The sequence below is a fragment of the Trachurus japonicus genome, chromosome 12, assembly GCF_045865225.1.
Source record: "Trachurus japonicus isolate A0001 chromosome 12, Traja_1.0".
In the NCBI taxonomy this organism is placed as follows: Eukaryota; Metazoa; Chordata; class Actinopteri; order Carangiformes; family Carangidae; genus Trachurus; species Trachurus japonicus.
The window spans coordinates 8,878,350-8,898,233 of record NC_140918.1 but is presented as its reverse complement, the minus strand read 5'-3'; the positions used below and the strand labels follow the sequence as shown (position 1 = coordinate 8,898,233).

Sequence of the window (19,884 nt, the reverse complement as noted above, 5' to 3'; positions counted from 1 at the left end):
CCTCATCATTTATTACCACAGTGCTGGACATTGATTTAGCAACCACACTAATGAAGCCATTGCCATTCGGGGACCGGGTTGCGTTGAGCCAGGACACCTAATGGCGGCGGGCTGAGTTGACAGCATGAATGTTATTAATATGTCACATGATTTTCCAGACATGATCCAATCTCTCTCTGCGTCTGAGGCCAAGTTCAACCTTTATCAAAATGCAAGGATTTCAACAGACGGGGGGGGGGAGAGTGAGTGAGATGATGGCGGCGGCACACAGATGGGATTGTCGTTGATCTGAGTGTAGTACATCACCAGAGCTTGTAAGTTTGTACACACATTTCCATCTGCATGTGTGCACGAGTCTGCTATAGTGCCGTCCTTCCCGCTCCTCCGCATTTGATTTTCAATGAAAAAGATGAAGTAGGGTCATGCGGGGTCACGACGGCGGCTTGATAGGTAGATGTATGACTGACTGGGTTTTAGGATTTGGTTTCCATGGCCTCCCCTCCCCCCGCTCCCGTCGTCAAACGCCCATCCATCCAGCTGACCAATGGGCTGCGGGCTCTGTGGATCAGACTCTGTTGCCAATAGATCGCTAATCCTCATCCGAGCATGCTCGCTGACTTAACTGGGGCAGGGACACATGACAAAAGGCTGCAACTACTATGACATGCTGTCCAACCTATAAGCACGCTGTAATGTTTATCGAGATGCAGCCGCCGCTTGGGTAACGGCGCCGACTCCAGACATGAAATCAATCACTGATCGTAAATGTGAAATCGCACAATACGAACCTTAAGCTTGGATTTGCATTTTCATATTCCTGGAAAAGGTTCAGAAAATATGATTTTATATAACCAACTTTGATGTGGATGAAAAACCGGAAAATAAAAAATCCCAGACTGCTTTGACGCTCTTCTACATGGTTCAAAGATTAAGTCAACTTTTTCAGCTTTTTCCTCTTTTGCTGCTTCTAATATTTCAAAATAACTTTACGAGCTTTTGAAAGCAGCTGAGAGTCAGAGAAGACGACTGAGGATGCGGGTTGTAGTATCCCAGATAACTGATATTATAATACGATCTAGTTCATCATGTCACAAGGCATTCAGTGTGTGTGTGTGTGTGTGTGTTTGTGTGTGTACGTATCAGTGTGTGCATGTACAAACAGTAGTGGCGGCCCCTCTGTGAGAGTGGAACCTAAGACCTCAGATCCCCGGGAGGAAAAGGAGGGGATGAAGATGATTTATGGGTTTCACTGAACTGCACCATATGCCTGCTATAAATCTACACATACACACGTGTACATGCACAAACACACACACACATACACAGATAACAAGGGTTTTCTCACATCAGGGTCAGGCTCAAGCCAAATACACTTCTCTAAACGTGAGATAAAAAAAGGCACGAATGCACCTTTACACGTCTAAAGTGTCGTCTGAACTGATTTTTTATATTAATCCAGCCATCAAGACACTGTACTGTTTTTTGCATATCTTTTCCCCCCCTTTTAACAAAGTTACTTCCATTATTGATTAAAAACAGACAAAAAAACATGCAAATATTCAATAGTTTTGCATAAGAAATATCAGAAGAGTTGCAAATGAATGTACTGTTGAGTGAGTATATTTCTCTAAAATGTCTGTACAGATGGATGTAAAGTAGAATTTAATTGTGGCATAACTGCAAACATAAACAGAAAGTCTTGATGTGATGTTGTGCGACGGGTTGGGTCTTTCACAGCGGGCTTTAAACAGCTTACAGAGGACTGTAAGTCTGTTTATACAACGTTACAGCTTCTGTCAGTCCCTCCCAAATCACAGCTAATCAGTGAATTCTTTGAGTCCCCAACTGATGTCAGCCAAACAACAAAAGTCAAAAGTGCTGCGCTGTTCAGCATATGCTCTTAATGGATTTCCTTCAGACAAAAAAAAACGAAAAAAAAACGACATCACTGCAGTACCGTAATCCTCCTACGTCCTAAGTGCTTTTCTGGTGGAACATGAGAGGTGCACTGCTATACCAAGATGGCAGGTTTAAATTTAGCATGAGGGCAAGCCGGAGTTTGAAGACCACTTTACTGTACATTCAAGCGGCTGACAGAATCCGTTCACATCCGTCCCCTGGCTGCTTTAAACCCAGTCAGTCAGAACAAATAAAGACTGAATGTCCATATAGTTTGATGCCTGCACTCTCAAGATGGGACAGCCCACATCGGACTCTAACGTCAGAGAGCTACACAGTTGGGGGGGAAGCAGCCGATGTACATCCTAAGACCTCCAGGAAGTCACGGGATGAATTATGTATGATGTGTATACAGATAAAACCGCGCTGCTCGTCAGCGTCCATAAACACATCCACTGCTGCCTCACACGTTTGATTTGTCACAGGTGAACCGTGAGTCTCTCCACTACAGGACAGTGTTGATGTGCAGCTGTAGACGGTGCTAGATGAATACAGATCCTAAAATCAGGTTAAAAACTCAAGTCTAAGTTCAAATCCTGTCTTCAAATGGAAAATACACTAAAGCATCATCAGCAAAATATACTACGTAGCCTACGGAAAGTTAAAGTATTCAGGTAGCTACCGCTAAAGGTGGGACAAATGTAACTACCGTAGATGACCAAATAATCGCCTGCGTGCAAATACGCGCCTGTGCTCTAATAGCCGCCGGGGTCCGACCGCATTTGGCAAAATAAACGCCGGTTCAATTAAACGCCCGGGCGATTAAGTGTTTACCATAGTCTTGCACAGAAAACAAAAGTTTTTTTTTAACAGCGTATCACCGGCTCTCACCTCTTCTGTCAGTCAGCCCCTCCTCTCGCTCTCTCTCTCGCATGCAGGCGGACACACACACACACACACACACACACACACGGACACACAAACACAGGCGCGCTAGAATGCGCTAATGTACAGTGTTGAAATTACCGCGATCGACCCCCCCTTCCGTTATCATTCATAACACTGCTCTGATCAGCTCCCTGTGTCGCGGTAACACAGACAAACTGTCTTTTTATTTATTGTCTGATGTCAATAAAGATGCGTAGGGGGAAAAGTAGTTTTGTTCCAGTGTTGCTATGGTGACCTCCTTGTTCTGTGCATGATGGTCTGGTGCTGCTCATTGCAAAAATAAATTGTAGCCTGTTGCAAATACGCGCCTGGTTCTTATAAACGCCTGGGGTCCAAGTCGGTTTAGCATATTAAACGCCCGGGCTACTAAATGGTCATCTACGGTACCTGATTATATTTGGGACTGTTTACAAAAAACAATAAATTCTTAAAGGTCCAGTGTGTAAAAAGCGGAGAAAACCGTGACATCTAACGTTCAGATTCTAGTTTGCAGCGCTCGCCTGCACCCACTCACCAAAGGCTGCCGTTCAAACATGGCGGCGCAAGATGACGACACTCTCTAAAGCACGACCCTTGCTATATATAAAAGAATAATTATACGGCTACGAAAAACAAACAAATTTTATTTTATAGCGATTATACACTTTTATACAAATATATTCATGAGTAATATATTCAGATTTTGCCAATAAACCTTGCCAATTATTACACACTGGACCTTTAATAGAGAACAATTGAGTCTAGTTAGAGTATTTCAGAATTTCTATTTTAATGAGCTCAAATTAAATGAATATATTCTGAAATATGCTCAGTCACTTCATTGTTCAGTACAAGGTTACACCCAGGGCTTGATTAGCCTAGCTTAGCATAGAGATGGCAAATTAGCCTGACTCCCTGTCCAATGGTAAGAGAACTGCTTATCGTAGCGCACTCAGTTTGTGCTAAGATAAGCTAAAAAAGAAACGGCTGCTGACTGCAGCTTTGTGTCTAATGGGCAAGAATAGAGAGTAGTATGTTGCCTCATCTACAGTAACTCCACCACCAGAAAACAAAACAGGCTTATTCTCCAAAATGTCAAATTATTCCTCAAAGGATTTATTTTTTATTTTTATAAATTTAGAAACTGCGAAAAAAGACAGGATAAGTAAAAAAACACCATTTATCTACAAAATCAGTGAAACCAGTGGACTTCAGTGGCAGATGTTTTCACTCTCAGCACTCGCTAATAGACGAAAATGACTGCAGTGTGTGCATAATGTGGAATTTAAATCTACAAAGTAACTAGTAACTACAGCTGTCAGATAGGGCTGGGCAACATGGAGGCTCGTTATTGAGCCCTGGCTGCTTGTGTGTGCAGTTTGGGACGGCAGACTCTGGCTCTCTGTGTCTGTTGGCTGGTAAAATGCTAACTTTTTTTTTTTTTTAAATGGTAGAAAAGGTTGTTTGTGTTTCCGCTGTTGCAAATAATGTGCGCCGAGATTGCACTGATGTTTTTCTTTTATGTCCACCTTCACAAATCCAAACCATTAACAAATCACTGATGTTCTGTGATCCGTCTTTGCTGTAGTTTCCTTATCTTGTGCACATGAGGTTTGAACTTTACCCATTATTACCAGTGTTGTTGTAGAGATCATTTCATCACCCAGCCCTACTGTGATGGGGTAAGTCCTAGCAGGAGTGATAAAGTATTGAGTAAATGTAGTTTCTCTACTCTACATCCAGCTAAAACTACTTTTCCGCACCTTCCTGACGGCCTCCGAAGGCCTCGTGGGCGTCAGCTGGGGACTGTTCATCTTGCGAGATACTCGCGGTGCTCTGTAGTTTGCTCTCGAGTCCGCCTTCGCCCTCATCTCCACCCTTTGTCTCATCTTCGGCTTCATCCTCTGTCTCATCTTCAGCTTCAGGAACAGTAAATGAGATTGCGGCCATTCAGCAACGCAGGTGGAAATCTTGATTAAATCACAGAGAGCTGAATCTGTGGGAACCCGAACCGCTGAACCTGAACCGCCAGACCCCCTAATCAGTTTCCAACAGCAAATCATATCTGTTAAATAACAGCACAGTTGTATCTAATTGTGAGAGGAGATCTTTTGTTTTAAAAAATGCAGACTTCTGCAGTGCAGTCCAATTGCTCAGTCTATCCATGCATCAGCCTTTTACTGTTGGGCCATGTGGAGAAAAGCCCAGTGCTGTCAGGGTTGATGTTGCCACTTTGCCGATCGTTTCTGTCTAACAGCTCTGAGGCTGAGAGCCTCTCCACAGAGAGAATCCCTAATCAAATTCCCTTTTATTCCTGCCTCCCCGAGCTCCTCACCCGGAATCACACTGCATTACAACACACTAACATATGCCCACATCCTTCTCTCCCATTTCTTTATCTTTCTGTGTCTTCCCCCCTTCTCTCTCTCTCTCAGCTGCCTTTGCTGCTGCATCCACTGCCCATTCTCACCCAGCTCTCTGTCATCCGCCCTCTCTTCAACGCGTCAACACCGCTGTCTTTTACGCTAAATAAGAAAGAGGCACAACTGTGGAAGAATTCCTCCTGTGCAGGTTAGTCTGATGTGCTGTGATGAAAGGACATGGCGACAGAGAGAGGCCTATTAATAATGAAGCACACAGGGCCCCAAACTGCAGCACTGAGAGGGAGAGATGCATGCAGGAAAAGAAAAATGACTGACTAGAGAGCCAGCTGAACATCACAGGACAGAGAGAGAGAGAGAGAGAGAGAGAGGAGTGGTGGTGGTTTAGGGGACGTACAGAGGGTGAAGTACGGGGTTAAAACTTAAATTTCCAAAACAATGAAAACATCAAAAGGGGAAGAGACGAGACAGGAAGAGAGAGATAGTGGAGAGCCACCTCTCCTGCTTTGCTTTGCATTATTACTTACTAGAACCGGAGGAGGACCCAGCAATTGTACCTGAAAGAGAATAAGAAAAAGGGAAGAGGAGATGAGACCTTGTTTATTTATGCATTCAATTTGCCTAAAGACTTGAGTCAACCTCATTCATCAGACTCAGGTGCCAGAGAGAGCCTAAGTGCTGTTCTGCAAAAATACGGTGGTTGTAGACAGACCGACTCTCCTCTCAGTGTCCTGGAGTAATTAGTGTGGCTGCACCCCCCTCCCTATTTAACCTGTTAATCCTTCCCACATTCACCATCATCCTCATCACATATGTATGTTTAGAGAGGGAGCGACCGCTTCACTAAGCTCCAGTCAAAAACCTCTTTTGCCCTTTTTGGCATATTTCCCCCTGATTGTATTTATAGTTAGCTTAGCTCGGCATGCATAATGCAATCTGTTAGAGACCAAACCGTTGTGTGAGCCGTGGCCATTTTTTTTTTTGTGTAGCATTTCAACCGAGGAAGTTGCAAACATTTTAATTTTTAAATCCCACTAATGGGATTTAGGAGTTTTAAAAGGGTGGCGATGGGCTCCGAAGGTGTGTGTCACTAAGTGGGTCGGAAACAACAAGAAAAGGCTGACAATAGAGTCGTTCTCTGCAGTGAGTGTGCAGGTACAGGTGTGTATGAGTGTGTCTCTCTGCCTGTGAGTGTGTCCATGATTGTTTGAAAGGAGAAAACTATATAGGGAGGGGCTGCCCTAGATTATTATTTTATCATAGCTAGCTACTGTAGCCGGCTACACTCTCCAAGAGGATTTCCCCCTCACCCCCGTCGTTACACCGCTCTGATCTGCTCCCTGCACCGAGGTGACGACAACCCAGAGACCTCAGCCTCTCCATCAACTTCCCTCAACTTCTCCTGTCAATTTCAACTATGTCCCTCATTTCCTGTTTTTCCGGACCCCAGAGTGATGAGAAAACCTATATACCTAAATATAATGTCATGATCCATCACCTCTGATTAAAAAATTAAATTATAACAGTATTGATTGCAAAGCAGTCTTGGATCTTTGCAGTGGCCCAAAAAAATAATGAAACTAGAATAAGAGAAGAGACGAAAACTGAGAATGAAGTAAAGAAATGACACTTATTGGCCATAGAGAGGAGCTAAATTAATGAGTTAAACCAGTGTTTTTCAACCTTGGGGTCGGGACCCCATGTGGGGTCGCCTGGGATTCAAATGGGGTCGCCTGAAATGTCCGGTAATTGATAAAAAAAAAGTTACTGATAAATATTTTTTAAAACTAATTATTATTCTTTTTAAAATATGATTAAAAACACCACAGACAATCCTAAACAACTGTATTCACTTTCTCAAATTTAAATTGAGTTCAAATAAAATGCAGCATATAAAAATAGTTGGCACATCTTGATTGACGGGGTCACCAGAAATTTGTGATATCAAAATTGGGTCACGAGCCAGAAAAGGTTGGGAACCACTGAGTTAAACCTTTCTTTCATTTCAAAACTGATCAGCTAACAGTATACCACTACCACTAGCATTAAAATTAGTGTGTCTGAACAACCAGCAATTAAAGCTAATAGGGCATTGAGCTAACATAAAATGAGTTGAGCTTAGAAAACAGATGAGAGGACAAGCAGTTAATGTGGCAACAGGCAAGCTTGTTAGACGAAATATCTTTCAGGCTTACGCTAATCAATATATTTTATATAAACAATTGATTAAGTAAGCGGCCGTAGTGGAGAATTATCATCAACTCTGCAGTTACCCTCAACCCTACAGAGTGTTTTAGTGTCTGCTGGCTCTTCATTTTGGGTTTTACAGCTCTCGGCTGCTTTGCCGTTTTGGTTTGCTCTGATTGCTGTCATCAGCACGGTTTTGATTTGTTTCAGTGAAAGAGAAAGCAGTAAAAAACCCTCTGTACACTACCTGCTTAGCATCAAACAGCAGGCAGGGAAATTTGGCAATTAGCTGGGGAACATAGTGGAGCATTTAGCAACTAAAGAGCCTGATATTTCCCTCAGGAGTTTGTCTGTTTGGAGACAAAATGAGAGGTAAAAGGAGAGCGAATATTGGACTTCATCAGGTGGCTAAAAACACAAACGCTGCTCCACATCTGCTGCATGTGCAAGTCTGGCAGTATTTGTCAGTGTCGTATTGACGGCTTGTTTGATAATTAGTTTTAAGGCCGAACGTTTTAAAGTAGGATTTCCTTTTAAAGATGATCCTCAGAAGTTTATAGGGATAGGCTGACCTTTGGGGAAATACACACATTTGCTTCTTTACAGAGGGTTAAATGAGAAGACTGATGCCACTCTTGTTTCTGTGGAGTCAAATATGAAGCTGCAGTCAGCTGTTGTTGAGTTTATCTCAGTACAGGGACTGGAGATCAGGGGGAGGGAGGTGGTGGTGGGTGGGGGGTTGTTTTTTTCCTGGCTCTGAACAACAAACAACAAAATCTAGCTACCTAGCTGTGCAGAAAAACTTAAGTGTAAGAACAGTTTGTTTTTTCCGTTTTACATGTTGTTGTGTGCTGGACCGGTTCTTGGCGCTAAGCTGTTGCCAGACAGACAGATTGCTGTGGAGATCTCAGGAAATAATGAGAGAAAATGTGTTAATTAGTGTGCATTAGAGGTGCCGGTGCATTAGAGGTGTTGGAAGGCAAACGGGTTGTATTTCAACAAAGACAGGGTAAGTGTGTCTCCCTGTTTTCCAGTCTTAAGTTCCTAAGACTAACCAGCTGCTTGCAAGGGTTTTTTCCCCTGTAACACGGACGGGGTAGCATGGTCTTAGTTAATGTGGAGACACTCATTGTTAGGGATGTCATCATTATAGACTTTCGTTAATAATCACAGTGTTACGACGGAATCAGACTAATTATATACACTATACACTATAATATTTTTTAGACGTATTTCCTCTTTTGTCTGCTACTTTTTTACAGCATATGTTACAGGTTGACGAGTCGTAGTCGCCTTAATACAGTACGATTGTTTTGATGGAATACGTTTTCCTCTGCAATTCGCATGTAAGTTACACAAGCGGTTGTTGTGTAACTTTGTCTTGTTCCATGCGAGTTGCACTGATCTGCCTTTATGGTTCTTGGATGATAATTTTTAGTAAGTGATGGTATTGAGAACTGTTTGATTTTGCCCAAAAAAAATCCCGATTTCCTTCTCTCAAAAACCGATTTCCGATTACAATTTCTTCGTGAAATGACAAACAATTTCATGTGTGTGCTGTTTGTGTCTTTTTAAATGGACCTGGAGTCTAATAATAAAGTCTGTCTGTCCAACTGTCTATCTATCTATCTATCTATCTATCTATCTATCTATCTATCTATCTATCTATCTATCTATCTATCTATCTATCTATCTATCTATCTGTCTGTCTGTCTGTCTGTCTGTCTGTCTGTCTGTCTGTCTGTGTCTGTCTGTCTGTCTGTCTGTCTGTCTGTCTGTCTATCTATCTATCTATCTATCTATCTATCTATCTATCTATCTATCTATCTATCTATCTATCTATCTATCTATCTATCTATCTATCTATCTATCTATCTATCTATCTATCTATCTATCTATCTATCTATCTATCTATCTATCTATCTATCTATCCATCCTAAAACAAGACGTCAACCGACTGCCTTCCACTGATTGGCCAGAGCGTTGTCACAGGAAGAGTCACAAGCGCGAGGTCTGACTCGAGAATCAAAACAGCGTATTTTAAAAACATTATTATAACACACATAATCACCCTATAGACCATGGATGTCAAACATACAGCCCACGGGCCAAAACTGGCCCACCAGAGGGTCTGATCCGGTCCACGGGATGAATTTGCTATAGTGTGAAAATCACAAGGAAGCCAAAAGAGGCATAACATTGTTGAAATTGTAGTATTTTTCTCAAGGAATTTCAGGTTCTCATAACATATTTTGTAAAAGTAGTAAAACAAAGGGAATATTTAGAGTTCTCCTCATTTATACTGTAGGTTATTATGCTATTATTTCACTTTGTCCAGCCCACTTGAGATCAAATTGCGCTCTATGTGGCCCCTGTCCTACACTCTTTCAGCACCATGGCTCTATTATGTAGATACTGTGATAGTTATGATACCAATTATAATAGCATTTATAATAGCATATCAACAGATATCCATAGTGAAGGTGTATGAAAGCAGTCGGCTGTGTTGTAGTGCATGTGCTCTGCGTATACGTACAGGTGTTGGGGTTTCCGTTGGGCGTGGGCAGGAAGGACCCGGCCTTCCAGGACTTGGCTTTGAAGCCTTTCTTGCAGCGCTGGCAGTCCTGGCCCGTCGTGTTGTGTTCACACTGGCACTGGAGGTTCCCATCCTGCATCAGGCACTGGGAGGCGTGGAGGTTACACTTGCACCTTTTTTTTACAAAAAAAGAAAAAACGAAAATAGACACTTAACACATGTGAGGTGAGATGTACGTGTTGAAGGGTATACAGTGTCTCTCCCGCATGAGGCAGCAAGTGAAAATTGTAATTACTCACTGGTTGTAAGAGCAGTGTTAAAAAGAAGTGGAAGCATTAACTATTGAAGGTCTGACGCAGAGCGAGAGAGAGAACAACTGGTGTACTGCATTATGATAATAGATGAAGAAGAACAACAACGAGCCTGCAGGCTTGATGTTACAACATGTGCATTTTGCATCATTTTGTTGTTTACCAAGCAAATATTGGAAAAAGTAAGAAAAAGTAAGAAAAGCTTAATATTCAGAGACTTTCTTTACACCTGAGTGGGTGCATGCGGGCCGTGTGTGGTGTTTTAGGTGTAGACAACTATGCATGCATCAGTAAAATGCAGATATGACAGTTCAAACGCCGTCTGAAACTTGACTTCAAGATTCATTTGCCAAAAACACACGCACATAAAGAAAATCATAGTTGAAACTGTTAAGTTTTCTGTTCTCAAATCCAGTTTTTCTCTCCGAAGTCACTGGCAAAGCTACAGTACAGCATCCATTTCTATTTTGATGTCTGCTTGTGCAGTTTGTACAATTGCCAGTTCATCTGATTCTGTGGCTTTTTTTTTTTTTTTTGATTTCACCAGGAGCTTCACTGAGGGGAAAATAACAGAAACTGCTTTTACAAAATGTGAAAGCTCTTCCAAAAGATAAAGGTCTGGTTCTCAAATGATGAATTAGTCGATTGAGAGAAAATGAATTAGCAAATCTTTCTGATAATCTATTCATTTCACTTATTTTCCCCAAGCTGATTTTTTAAATTTTAATTCAAGGACTTTCTTCTTCTTTTTATCCCATATGACAGAAAAGTCGACTGATTGAATAAAACAAAGAACTGCAAAAAAAAGAAAAAAAGAAAGTTAACCTTGTGCTCAAAGAGATTTTATTGGTAATTGTTCCACTATTAACCGACAATGTATGGGAGAAATTATTAATGGAGCAATTAAGAGAATAATCAAGATGAAACTAATGACTAGCTGCTGCCTTGACTGAATCAGATGTTCATGTGTGGCAAATATATAACAGTATATAATTTTAACACAAAAATGTCTTCTGATGAAACGAATAGACGAATAAAAGCTGAATCCAAAATAACTGTTGGTCCAAGATTATGCTAATGTGTTTACCCGCACTTCATCCAAGTCGACCATTTGGGAGCAAATGATTGTTTACAATTACTGGCGGAGAAATTCAAGTGTCTTGAGTGTGTCCTCTTTTGAGCTTGTTGCAAAAACCTTAAAGTGTGTGTGTGTGTGTGTGTGTTGGTGTTTGTGTGGACTAGACACACACTCCACCCTCAGCAGAGGGCAGGGCCCAGGTGGGCTGATCCTGAGGTTGAAGTTCTAGCCGGGAAGGAAATGAGCGTCTCAAGGACACTTCGGCAGCGACGACTTTAAATTACAGCCTTTTCCAGATGAGCGACTGGACTCCAATCCAGTTTGTTCCACTGGAGTGAACAGCTATCCGTCTGCATCAAATATTCAAAGAATGGCCCCTGTATTCTGGAGAGATGACTATTTCAATCTTCCTTCCCCGCACTAATCTGCGCTTTCTCATCATTTTTTCTTTCTTTCTTTTTTTTGGGGGGGGGGGTTTATGCTGTCAGCCCATCAACCTCAAGCCTAGTTTCACAACATTAGTTTACATTCAGAGTAACGACGAGCGAAACTCAGAAACACACACCGCAGTAATCTTCACAGTGCGGTTGATCACGGCGAGTCGTCGTGTCTGATACCACACTGTTGCTCTCAGTCCTATAAATTACCGGCGGTTTCTCTCTGATCACCTGGACGAGCTGACAGGACGCGCCGCGGAGAGAATCCATCCACCGACAAGGCCTTGTGTTTCCTGCACGCCTTCTGAAGGACACGAGCTGTCCACTTAGCAGGGAGGGAAATTGAACATCTCCTTTTCATGGAGAAAATAGTGCACGCGGTTGTGTGTGTGTGTGTGTGAAAGAAAGTGTGTGAAATGAGACAGGTGTGTGTGTGTGTGTGTGTGTGTGTGTGTGTGGTTCTGCTTGGTGTGATTGTGATGCATTTATCTGAGAGCGGCGATGACAGACAACAGATCAGAGAAGCAGAGGCACGGTGACTAATGCCCACGTTGAGTGAGTGACAGCGCTGAACGTATCACCGCGTCTGATCTCCTGCATCTTCACTGATAAATCTCATCTGTCTCATCTTCTTCGAATGTGGGAAGGAAGCGTCGCTGCTGCTGACTGACTGAGTGCATGCAGGAACCAGAAGTGGTATAGTTTAAAATCTACACACTCTAAAGAACAGAGTGATTTCCTGTAGGTGTACTGCTGTGTGTTTTGTGCCTAATGGCTGCAGCGTGGTGGAGGGAAACGGCTTGTCCTCCTCGTGTCAATTAGCAGAACGACTGACACATCCTGATGGTAGAGCAGAGCCCGCTTGAGAAGATGCATCTGGGTAAATGAGTTTACTTCAATGAAATATGACTGACTTCTTAATATTAACTAACTCTGCTACCAGGGTTGCAAAGGGGTGGAAACTTTCCAGAAACTTTCCATGTGAAGTTAAAGAGGAACTAAGCAGGATTTCTCCCGTGGCTATGCTACATTTTTGCCTTAATTAAAAAGCTCCTGAGTAATTGCGATTGTTAACTACATGACTTGTGACTTGTTATGAGTGAGAACGGAGGCTCTCTGTCTTCACCTGGCGTCTCACGGCTGAAAACCAACCTTGCAACATCAGTGTAAGTTACTCGGTCGCCGTCTCGGTGTCCCAGCTCTCTTCTCTGCACACCGCAACACAAACGCGCTCTGTAACCCGTAATCTTTTGTTTATGACGGTTAAGACTACACAAACACACGCGCCATAACATCGTTTATGTTATGTAACGTTTCAATCTATTGATTTTTCGCCGTCTTCGTTGTAAACAAATGCACATGGCAGCATAGCCAGAGAGCAGCGTAACCAGAACAGCGGAAAAGCGAGCGGACTTGCATAGTTCCCCTTTAATTCTTGTATGAACAATCAATTATTTTACTAAACAACAAAAACATAAATGCTGAGTAAAATATTACTCACATAGACACTTGTTTATCCTGTTACATGCAGCGTCTGTTGTTTCTCTGACGTCTGCCCGATTTCACGTGAATGCAACATCAAGAATACGTTCCGATATGCAACCGCACCGCTAGATAGGGGTAATTCCTACATATTATACCTTTAAATCTGGTTGTTTTAGCCAAGAATATGCTACAATATATTTACCCCAAAGTTCCCTGTTAAGGCCCAACCTTTAATTTTGTAAATTTCTGATTTATTCCCGTTTATTCCCATTCCAACTTTGAAAATTCCTGGAATTTTGCGACCCTATCTGCTACTAATTTGATGATTCATCTTGTGTTGCTCGGTCTCAAAGGAGGAAACTTTGCGGACACACTTCATCCCTGTGACCTGATTTTCTGACTCCTGCCACATAAAACGGCCCCGGGAGGAAGAAGAAGAAGACGACGACCAGGAGTTTCTTTCTTTAACGTTGCACTCCTTCCACATGAACGACGTGACACTTCGACTTTTTTCAAGCGCCGCCGTGTCTCTTTTGCTCCCTCTCTTTCAGTTGACAGCTTGCTGTGGGATTTCTCCCCCGATCCCCTCCTCTTCAGTCCCTCCACACACAAATAATACATGGGCACAATCATATGTTAATGTGCAAGATGTCTGCCTTCACTGCAAAGTCATCAAAGTGGGAGTACCAGCTCTGAGCTGAAGGAAGTTAAGACGGGACAGCTGGATCCATCACAGCCCCGTCTATTTACTTAGAGAGAGAGAGAGAGAGAGAGGGAGGCAGAGAGAGACAGAGAGATGAAATGAGAGAAGGTGAGTGGAGGAAAAGACAAAGAAGGGCAAGAGAAAGCAGGGCAGGAGAGAGAGAGAGTGTGTCTAGGCACAGGAGGAAATAAGGATGCAAATGCATTCCAGTCTACATTAGAAACCACACACACACAAGGTGGTGTTTTAATTAGCTGCTGTAATTATGGGTCAATACTTGTGTTTATCAGCCTGTTGGCCATGTTACCTGACCAGACGCTTTTCAGCACCATGGTTTTTCGTGTGTTGTCAGTGCGTGTTGTTGTGCACATGCATGAGGCTGCACGTGACACAAATTCCTCCTTAAATGATTCACGCTGTTCCCCCTGACTGACAGGTGGCGGCGCTGGGCCGAGATAGGCAGCCATGACGCAGCAGAGTGCGTGCGAATTCAAATGACTGTAGACAATGTGTGTTTTTTAAACTGAGAAAAATTTAAGAAAGGATAAAAATGTTTGCAAAAAAAGAAGTAAATGCATCCAGTTCATTTGTCAGACCTCAGGGAGGAACTCAAAACGCGTTGAATACAAACAACTCGTTTGTTTACAAGAAAACTCCACAGGACACCTTTAATGTTATAATCCCACCAGGGGCCAGAGTTCTGCTCAAAATGACACTGTATTTACAGCGTAGCCCAACAAAGCACAGGTTGAGAGGAATCATTGTTTTAATTAATGAGGCTGAAAAATAAAATGTGGGATGAGCAACATGTTTTTTTTCCTAAATTTGAGCTGCAAATGAAGATATTTACTTTTTTTTGTCATGAATAAAATGCAACCTTGACTTTTTTAAAAATATTACAGTTAAACACTACAGTAATTTGCACTTGCAATACAATATGTTTTTTTCTTTCTTCCTATTATGCACTTGTGGAAACTCCAGCATGCTCAGTGTTTTTTCCTACTGGCCTTCAGGAAACTCAAAGCGTGTACAGTAGTTCAGGTTAAACAACGAGCATGTTCTTCTTAACTTCTAAGCTTAAAACGTCTCTCTCCATGCATGAAACCTGCTGCACAATATCAAAGGCCTTGGTGATGTATTGATAACAGTCACCACCTCACTGCGACTTGCAAACAGTACAAGAAGTCGCATTTTGTGGATAGGAAAAAAAAAAAAGTCGCAAGTAAGTAAACACAACTCTGGCAGCAATTACAGCAGCTTCCTCCAGGACATGTGAGACAAAACCATCCAGTAGGACATGAAGGTAAACCTTTGGAGACATGGGTTTGTACATGTATCACCAATGCACACTTACTGTACATCATATATGTATTATCCTCACACGCTTTTGCTTTAGGATAACCTGTGGTAATTATCCAGCAGCAGACAGTAAAAATAATTGTCAGCCTGTCTGTATCGCTAGTATCCAGGCTTGTCTGATTATGTGTGCGTGTGTGTGTCTCTCTCTGTCCATTCTCCATGCAGTCTGTCTCTGTGAAGTCATGTCGGCCCTGTGTATTTAATGATACGAGGACTGCCTGTTTTAGACAGCAGAGACGCAGCAATTAGGGGCATAAATAAGAAGAAAGATAAACAAACATCAAGGGGGAGTCATGTGGTGGCAGAGCCTGAGAAAGCAGCTGGAAGCAGCATTTAATGGGGCTTTATCTGTCTCTTTACTGTAGTCGACGCCTATGCCTCCGTTCCTCTCCGGGGACACAGCTATCACTCTCTCTCTATTTTCTGTTTTGCACTCTCCTCCCACTGTTTTTTTTTCTTTCTTTCTTTCTTTTTTTTTACATTTGCTCCCAAATTCCACATACTGTAGCCGTTCCACTCCTCCGGTCTTTGCTTTTTCTTCTTCCCCTCTTGATTTTCCATTTTATCCTCCATCTCTCCATCTTTCCATCCTTCCTGATATCTGTGCAGCTTTTTTTACCCCTTTGCTACTGCCCGTTGCACCAGCGTTCGTTCACTGGAGGACTGCATCGGGTAAATTGGGTTGTGGACACATGTGTTTGCTGAGAGGAGTGGTTGGAGGAGGAGGAGAGAAAAAAAAGGAGGGTATACAGAGACAACGTGGTGGGGCTGAGCAGTCAGTACAGCGGGGAGTAGGGCAGTTGTGTCAAATCCCTGTCAGTCCGCCTGCCTCCGACTCCAGTGGTGGAGGCTCGGGGAGGGGAGGAGCAGGAGGGAGGGTCCGCATTGACGTGCTCTAACCTGCGATGACAGACCGCATCGATGCGGCTCTGACCCAGCAGGAGATCTCCCTCCTCCTCTTCTACTACCACTGCGTTCGATCAGCCGTCACGGAGAAAGCCCCACTTGGTATACTCGCAACAGCTCCCCTCCCCTGATACCGACAAAACACACAACCGGCTGCACAGATTCCTGGAGTAATAGTAGAGCGAGAGCCTAATGGGCAATGAGTGTCAGTGCTTTTGTCAAACAGAGGAAGCCTTCACACCCAAACCAGGCCTGACTGACTGACTGACTGACTGCTCCACGTGCATCAACTGAGGATGAATAAGATCAACCCTGAATCCTACATTGTATATATAGGAGGAGTTGTATTTATCTTTCTCTCAGTTAGATTGTGTTGAACTTAATCGCACATGTGGTGTGGACTGTGGGTTGTAGGATGTGTACTGTAATGTGCAGCTGTTTGGCAGCAGAGACCTGGTTTAGCATCATGAGCGACTGGGTTTAGGCCACAAAAGCCAAGTTTGACATGAAACAAAATATGGTACTATAGAAGTTAGTGTGGCTCTGTTGTTGTTGACATTATATGAGTAGCGTTTACTACTCACAAACCTGTGCATGTGTACTGTAGTTTTTGGCTACAGGAGTTCAACTCAGGTGGCATCACACACACTAGTCTGTGGCACCTGTTTATATTTTACACAATGTATTTATTTCAACTTTGAATTCATGATTTAGGCTGTTGAGTGAGAGTTTTATGTGTTTGACAACAGTACGTTACAAGAACATAACTGAAGTTCCTGTTAGATGAAACTTAGTTTCTATTGTTGGCTGTTTATTCACATACATTTGAAAGTTAGTACATGTCCAGGTTTAAAGCGATAGTTCAACATTATGGCAAATTGACCCATTGCCATAATCTCTACAGTATAGTCTTAGGAGTAGGTGTGTTACCTTTAATTGTCAGTGCAAGCTATTATAGAACAGCGGAGCAGAGCCGCGAGCTGCTCAGAGCTACGCTACGGAGGCTCATGGGATTTCTTGGTTTCCCTCATCAGACTCATCAAATGCACAATCCAACAACTCCAAAACGCTCTGGTGGACAAGTTGTGAGCTGCACAACAACTCTGTCTCGTAACGTTCCTTTATTATCTCATAACTCGACAATTAAAGGTACAAACCTATACTCCTAAAACGATAGGGATTATGGCAATAGGCCAATTTGCCTATATGTTGAACTATCCCTTTAACTGGAAACATGAAGCAGATGGACCTCCTTTATATCTTTTGCATGGTTAGAGTATATAATCTATAATTTGTGGGTCACTGAGTACTCAAGTGATCAAATATTGACTGACAATGCTCACTCCTGGAAGTGCAGTAGTTGTATAGAAAGTGAGTTTCTAGGAGACACAATTCATGGAATCGAAGTAAAATGGTCCGAAAATAACTATATAATCCACTCGGATACAATAGCCCTATTCAGTTAACCCTACATTTTTGAAGCATTTAATAGATGATTTGTTTGCGATTAGTCCTGAGTTGTTATTCTGTTTTGTCGGCCTCTTGTGTTCAGCCCTCGTGGATGTGCCTGTTGTTACTGGATGTGGATGTTTGGCCTTCACTGTGCTGCAGGATGCAACAGCACTGCAGAAGTTTAAAGCACTTCAGATGTTTAGATGTTGATCTGTCCCAAATTCACTCAGTGCTGTATGTGCCAAGTGTGACATTTAAAGGTGTTTTTTTTTTCTCAGATTCATCTGCTCCAGGTGCTTTCCCTGCGCTCACCTCAAATCTAAATTTAAGACGTGTCGTGCGTCTGAGCATCGTTCTGTGACACTAGTTGGAAAGTCTGAGTTTGCAACTTAACACACAAGTCGGATTTGGAAATGTGAAGCCTCCAGCACATTTGAGCTGAGGATGGACTTTTCAGTGAAGTAGGCGACGTCCTGTGTCTGCTCGCTAAAGTTTCCAAAATGAAAAATACTTGTATATTCATGGATTCAGGATTTTCAATGAGGGAGAAGGAGTAGAAGTTTTTTTGGCAATTGAACTTTTTTCTGTAGAGGAACCATAACAGCTGCAAATTATAATTCAAAGCCGAGTATTTTTGTATTTCTTCTAATATGTCTGGAGGTGGTCTTTAGTATGTTCATAAATTAAAATCAGATCCGTTGAAGGGTTGCACAGTCCTCCACCACCGTTTATCCCGAGCGACCGAGTGAGGAGTGGGAGTTGCATGAAGCCGGGATCATTGATCAGCCGCAACGCCTTATTGGCTTCTGCTGAAGTCTTTATCACCACATCCCGTTCCACCCACCCCCGCCGCCTCGCCTCGTAAATTCAGAGCAGCTAATTGGACATGACTGCGTTTATGTTCCAGCTTCATAAATTTCTTTCTCTGAAGGGAGAGGATCGATTTTCCTCGAGTGCAGCCTCCCGTGGCAGGGGAGCGGCTTGAGTCTCTTCAAACCGTCTAGTCCCTCTCCTCCTCCTCCACACCAACACACCTCACCTTTATTCTCTCCCTCCCTTTAGACTAAACAGGTAATCTATAACTGACCTGGCCCTGCAGTCATGTGACGAGGAGGAATTACACTCGGCCTCCTCTCATAATCACAATAGTCCTGTCACACACTCGTTCACATTAATAACAGAGCTGATGAAGTTTTCTAAACAAATCCCTCCACCCAGACTCATCATCTGTCATGTCTAATTAAAGTTGTTGACGGCAGAGGACCATGAATGTTTTAGATACATTTCCTGTCTCTCTCTTCTCCTCTCCTCTCATCCACTCTCTCCCTCTCCCTCCATCTCTGTCTCATCTCTGTTTTCAGTCTTTTTTTGGGCATATCCCAAAAGGAAGAAAACACTCTACCGGAGCATCTAAGGGAGCGAGGGACAGGCCTGAGGGACGGTGCGTTTGGGGTCTCCCGTTCTCTCTAGCGCACACACACAGACACACACACATGCACACATAAATACATGCACTCAGTAAATTTGCTCAATGTCAAGAGGTCACTTGATGTTTTTGAAAAAAAAAAACGGAGTGAAATGTCCAGCAGAAAGAAATCTTAAATTATTCAAAGCTCAGGAATGACCTTGGCTGTCTTTGCAATCCACACCGCGTTTGTGTTTGTACTGTGTGTGTATGTGTATTGTGTGTGTGTGTGTGTATCTTTACCATGCAGTGCACGGGGATGTGTGACCTCCCTGGTGTGTTTGTGGGATGATTCATTATATTAGCACAGTTTGCTCTGAGTTTAAAGTGTGTCTTTTTTAGTTTGGGGATCATGCACCAGATAGAGAGATGGATACAGAGGTAGAGGAGGGGGAGACTGTGTGTGAGGCTAAGCCGCTAAGCGTACATGTGAATTATTTACAACCGGATACAGTAAATGGCTATTGCGTGCTGCCATAGCTGCATGCACATGGCGTTCAGACCCAGAGCACAGCCCTCCGATTGGTCGGGTCGGGTCATGTAAAGAGCAGCGGGCAGAGTCAGGCCCCACTTTGTGCTACCTGCTCTCTGAAGTATGTAGTGTATGCACAAATAACTAAATAATGGAGCCCGGGCACATCCTGTTCTCCAGCCCAGACCTCAGAGGACTGAGTGCACCAGAGACTGTGTGTGTGTGTGTGTTCTTGTTCTTACTACGTTGTGAGGACCGGAACGAGTTTTTAACCCACAGAGTGAGG

The 19,884-nt window shown here is 43.0% G+C and overlaps 1 protein-coding gene across 4 annotated transcripts in view; it reads right to left on the bottom strand.

Moving 5' to 3' along the window:
• The window catches only part of ntng2b (netrin g2b), a 75,649-nt gene that overhangs the window by 25,541 nt on the left and 30,224 nt on the right, over window positions 1-19,884 (bottom strand). For 3 of the 4 annotated variants that reach the window (XM_085793004.1, XM_085793006.1, XM_085793005.1), the window contains exons 3-5: window positions 9,931-10,103; window positions 5,735-5,764; window positions 4,590-4,745 (exon numbers count right to left, since the gene is read on the bottom strand). In XM_085793004.1, the coding sequence (XP_085649130.1) occupies window positions 4,590-4,745; window positions 5,735-5,764; window positions 9,931-10,103 (359 nt within the window). The remainder of the gene's footprint in view (window positions 1-4,589; window positions 4,746-5,734; window positions 5,765-9,930; window positions 10,104-19,884) is intronic. The other variant, XM_085793007.1, reaches the window with a different exon arrangement.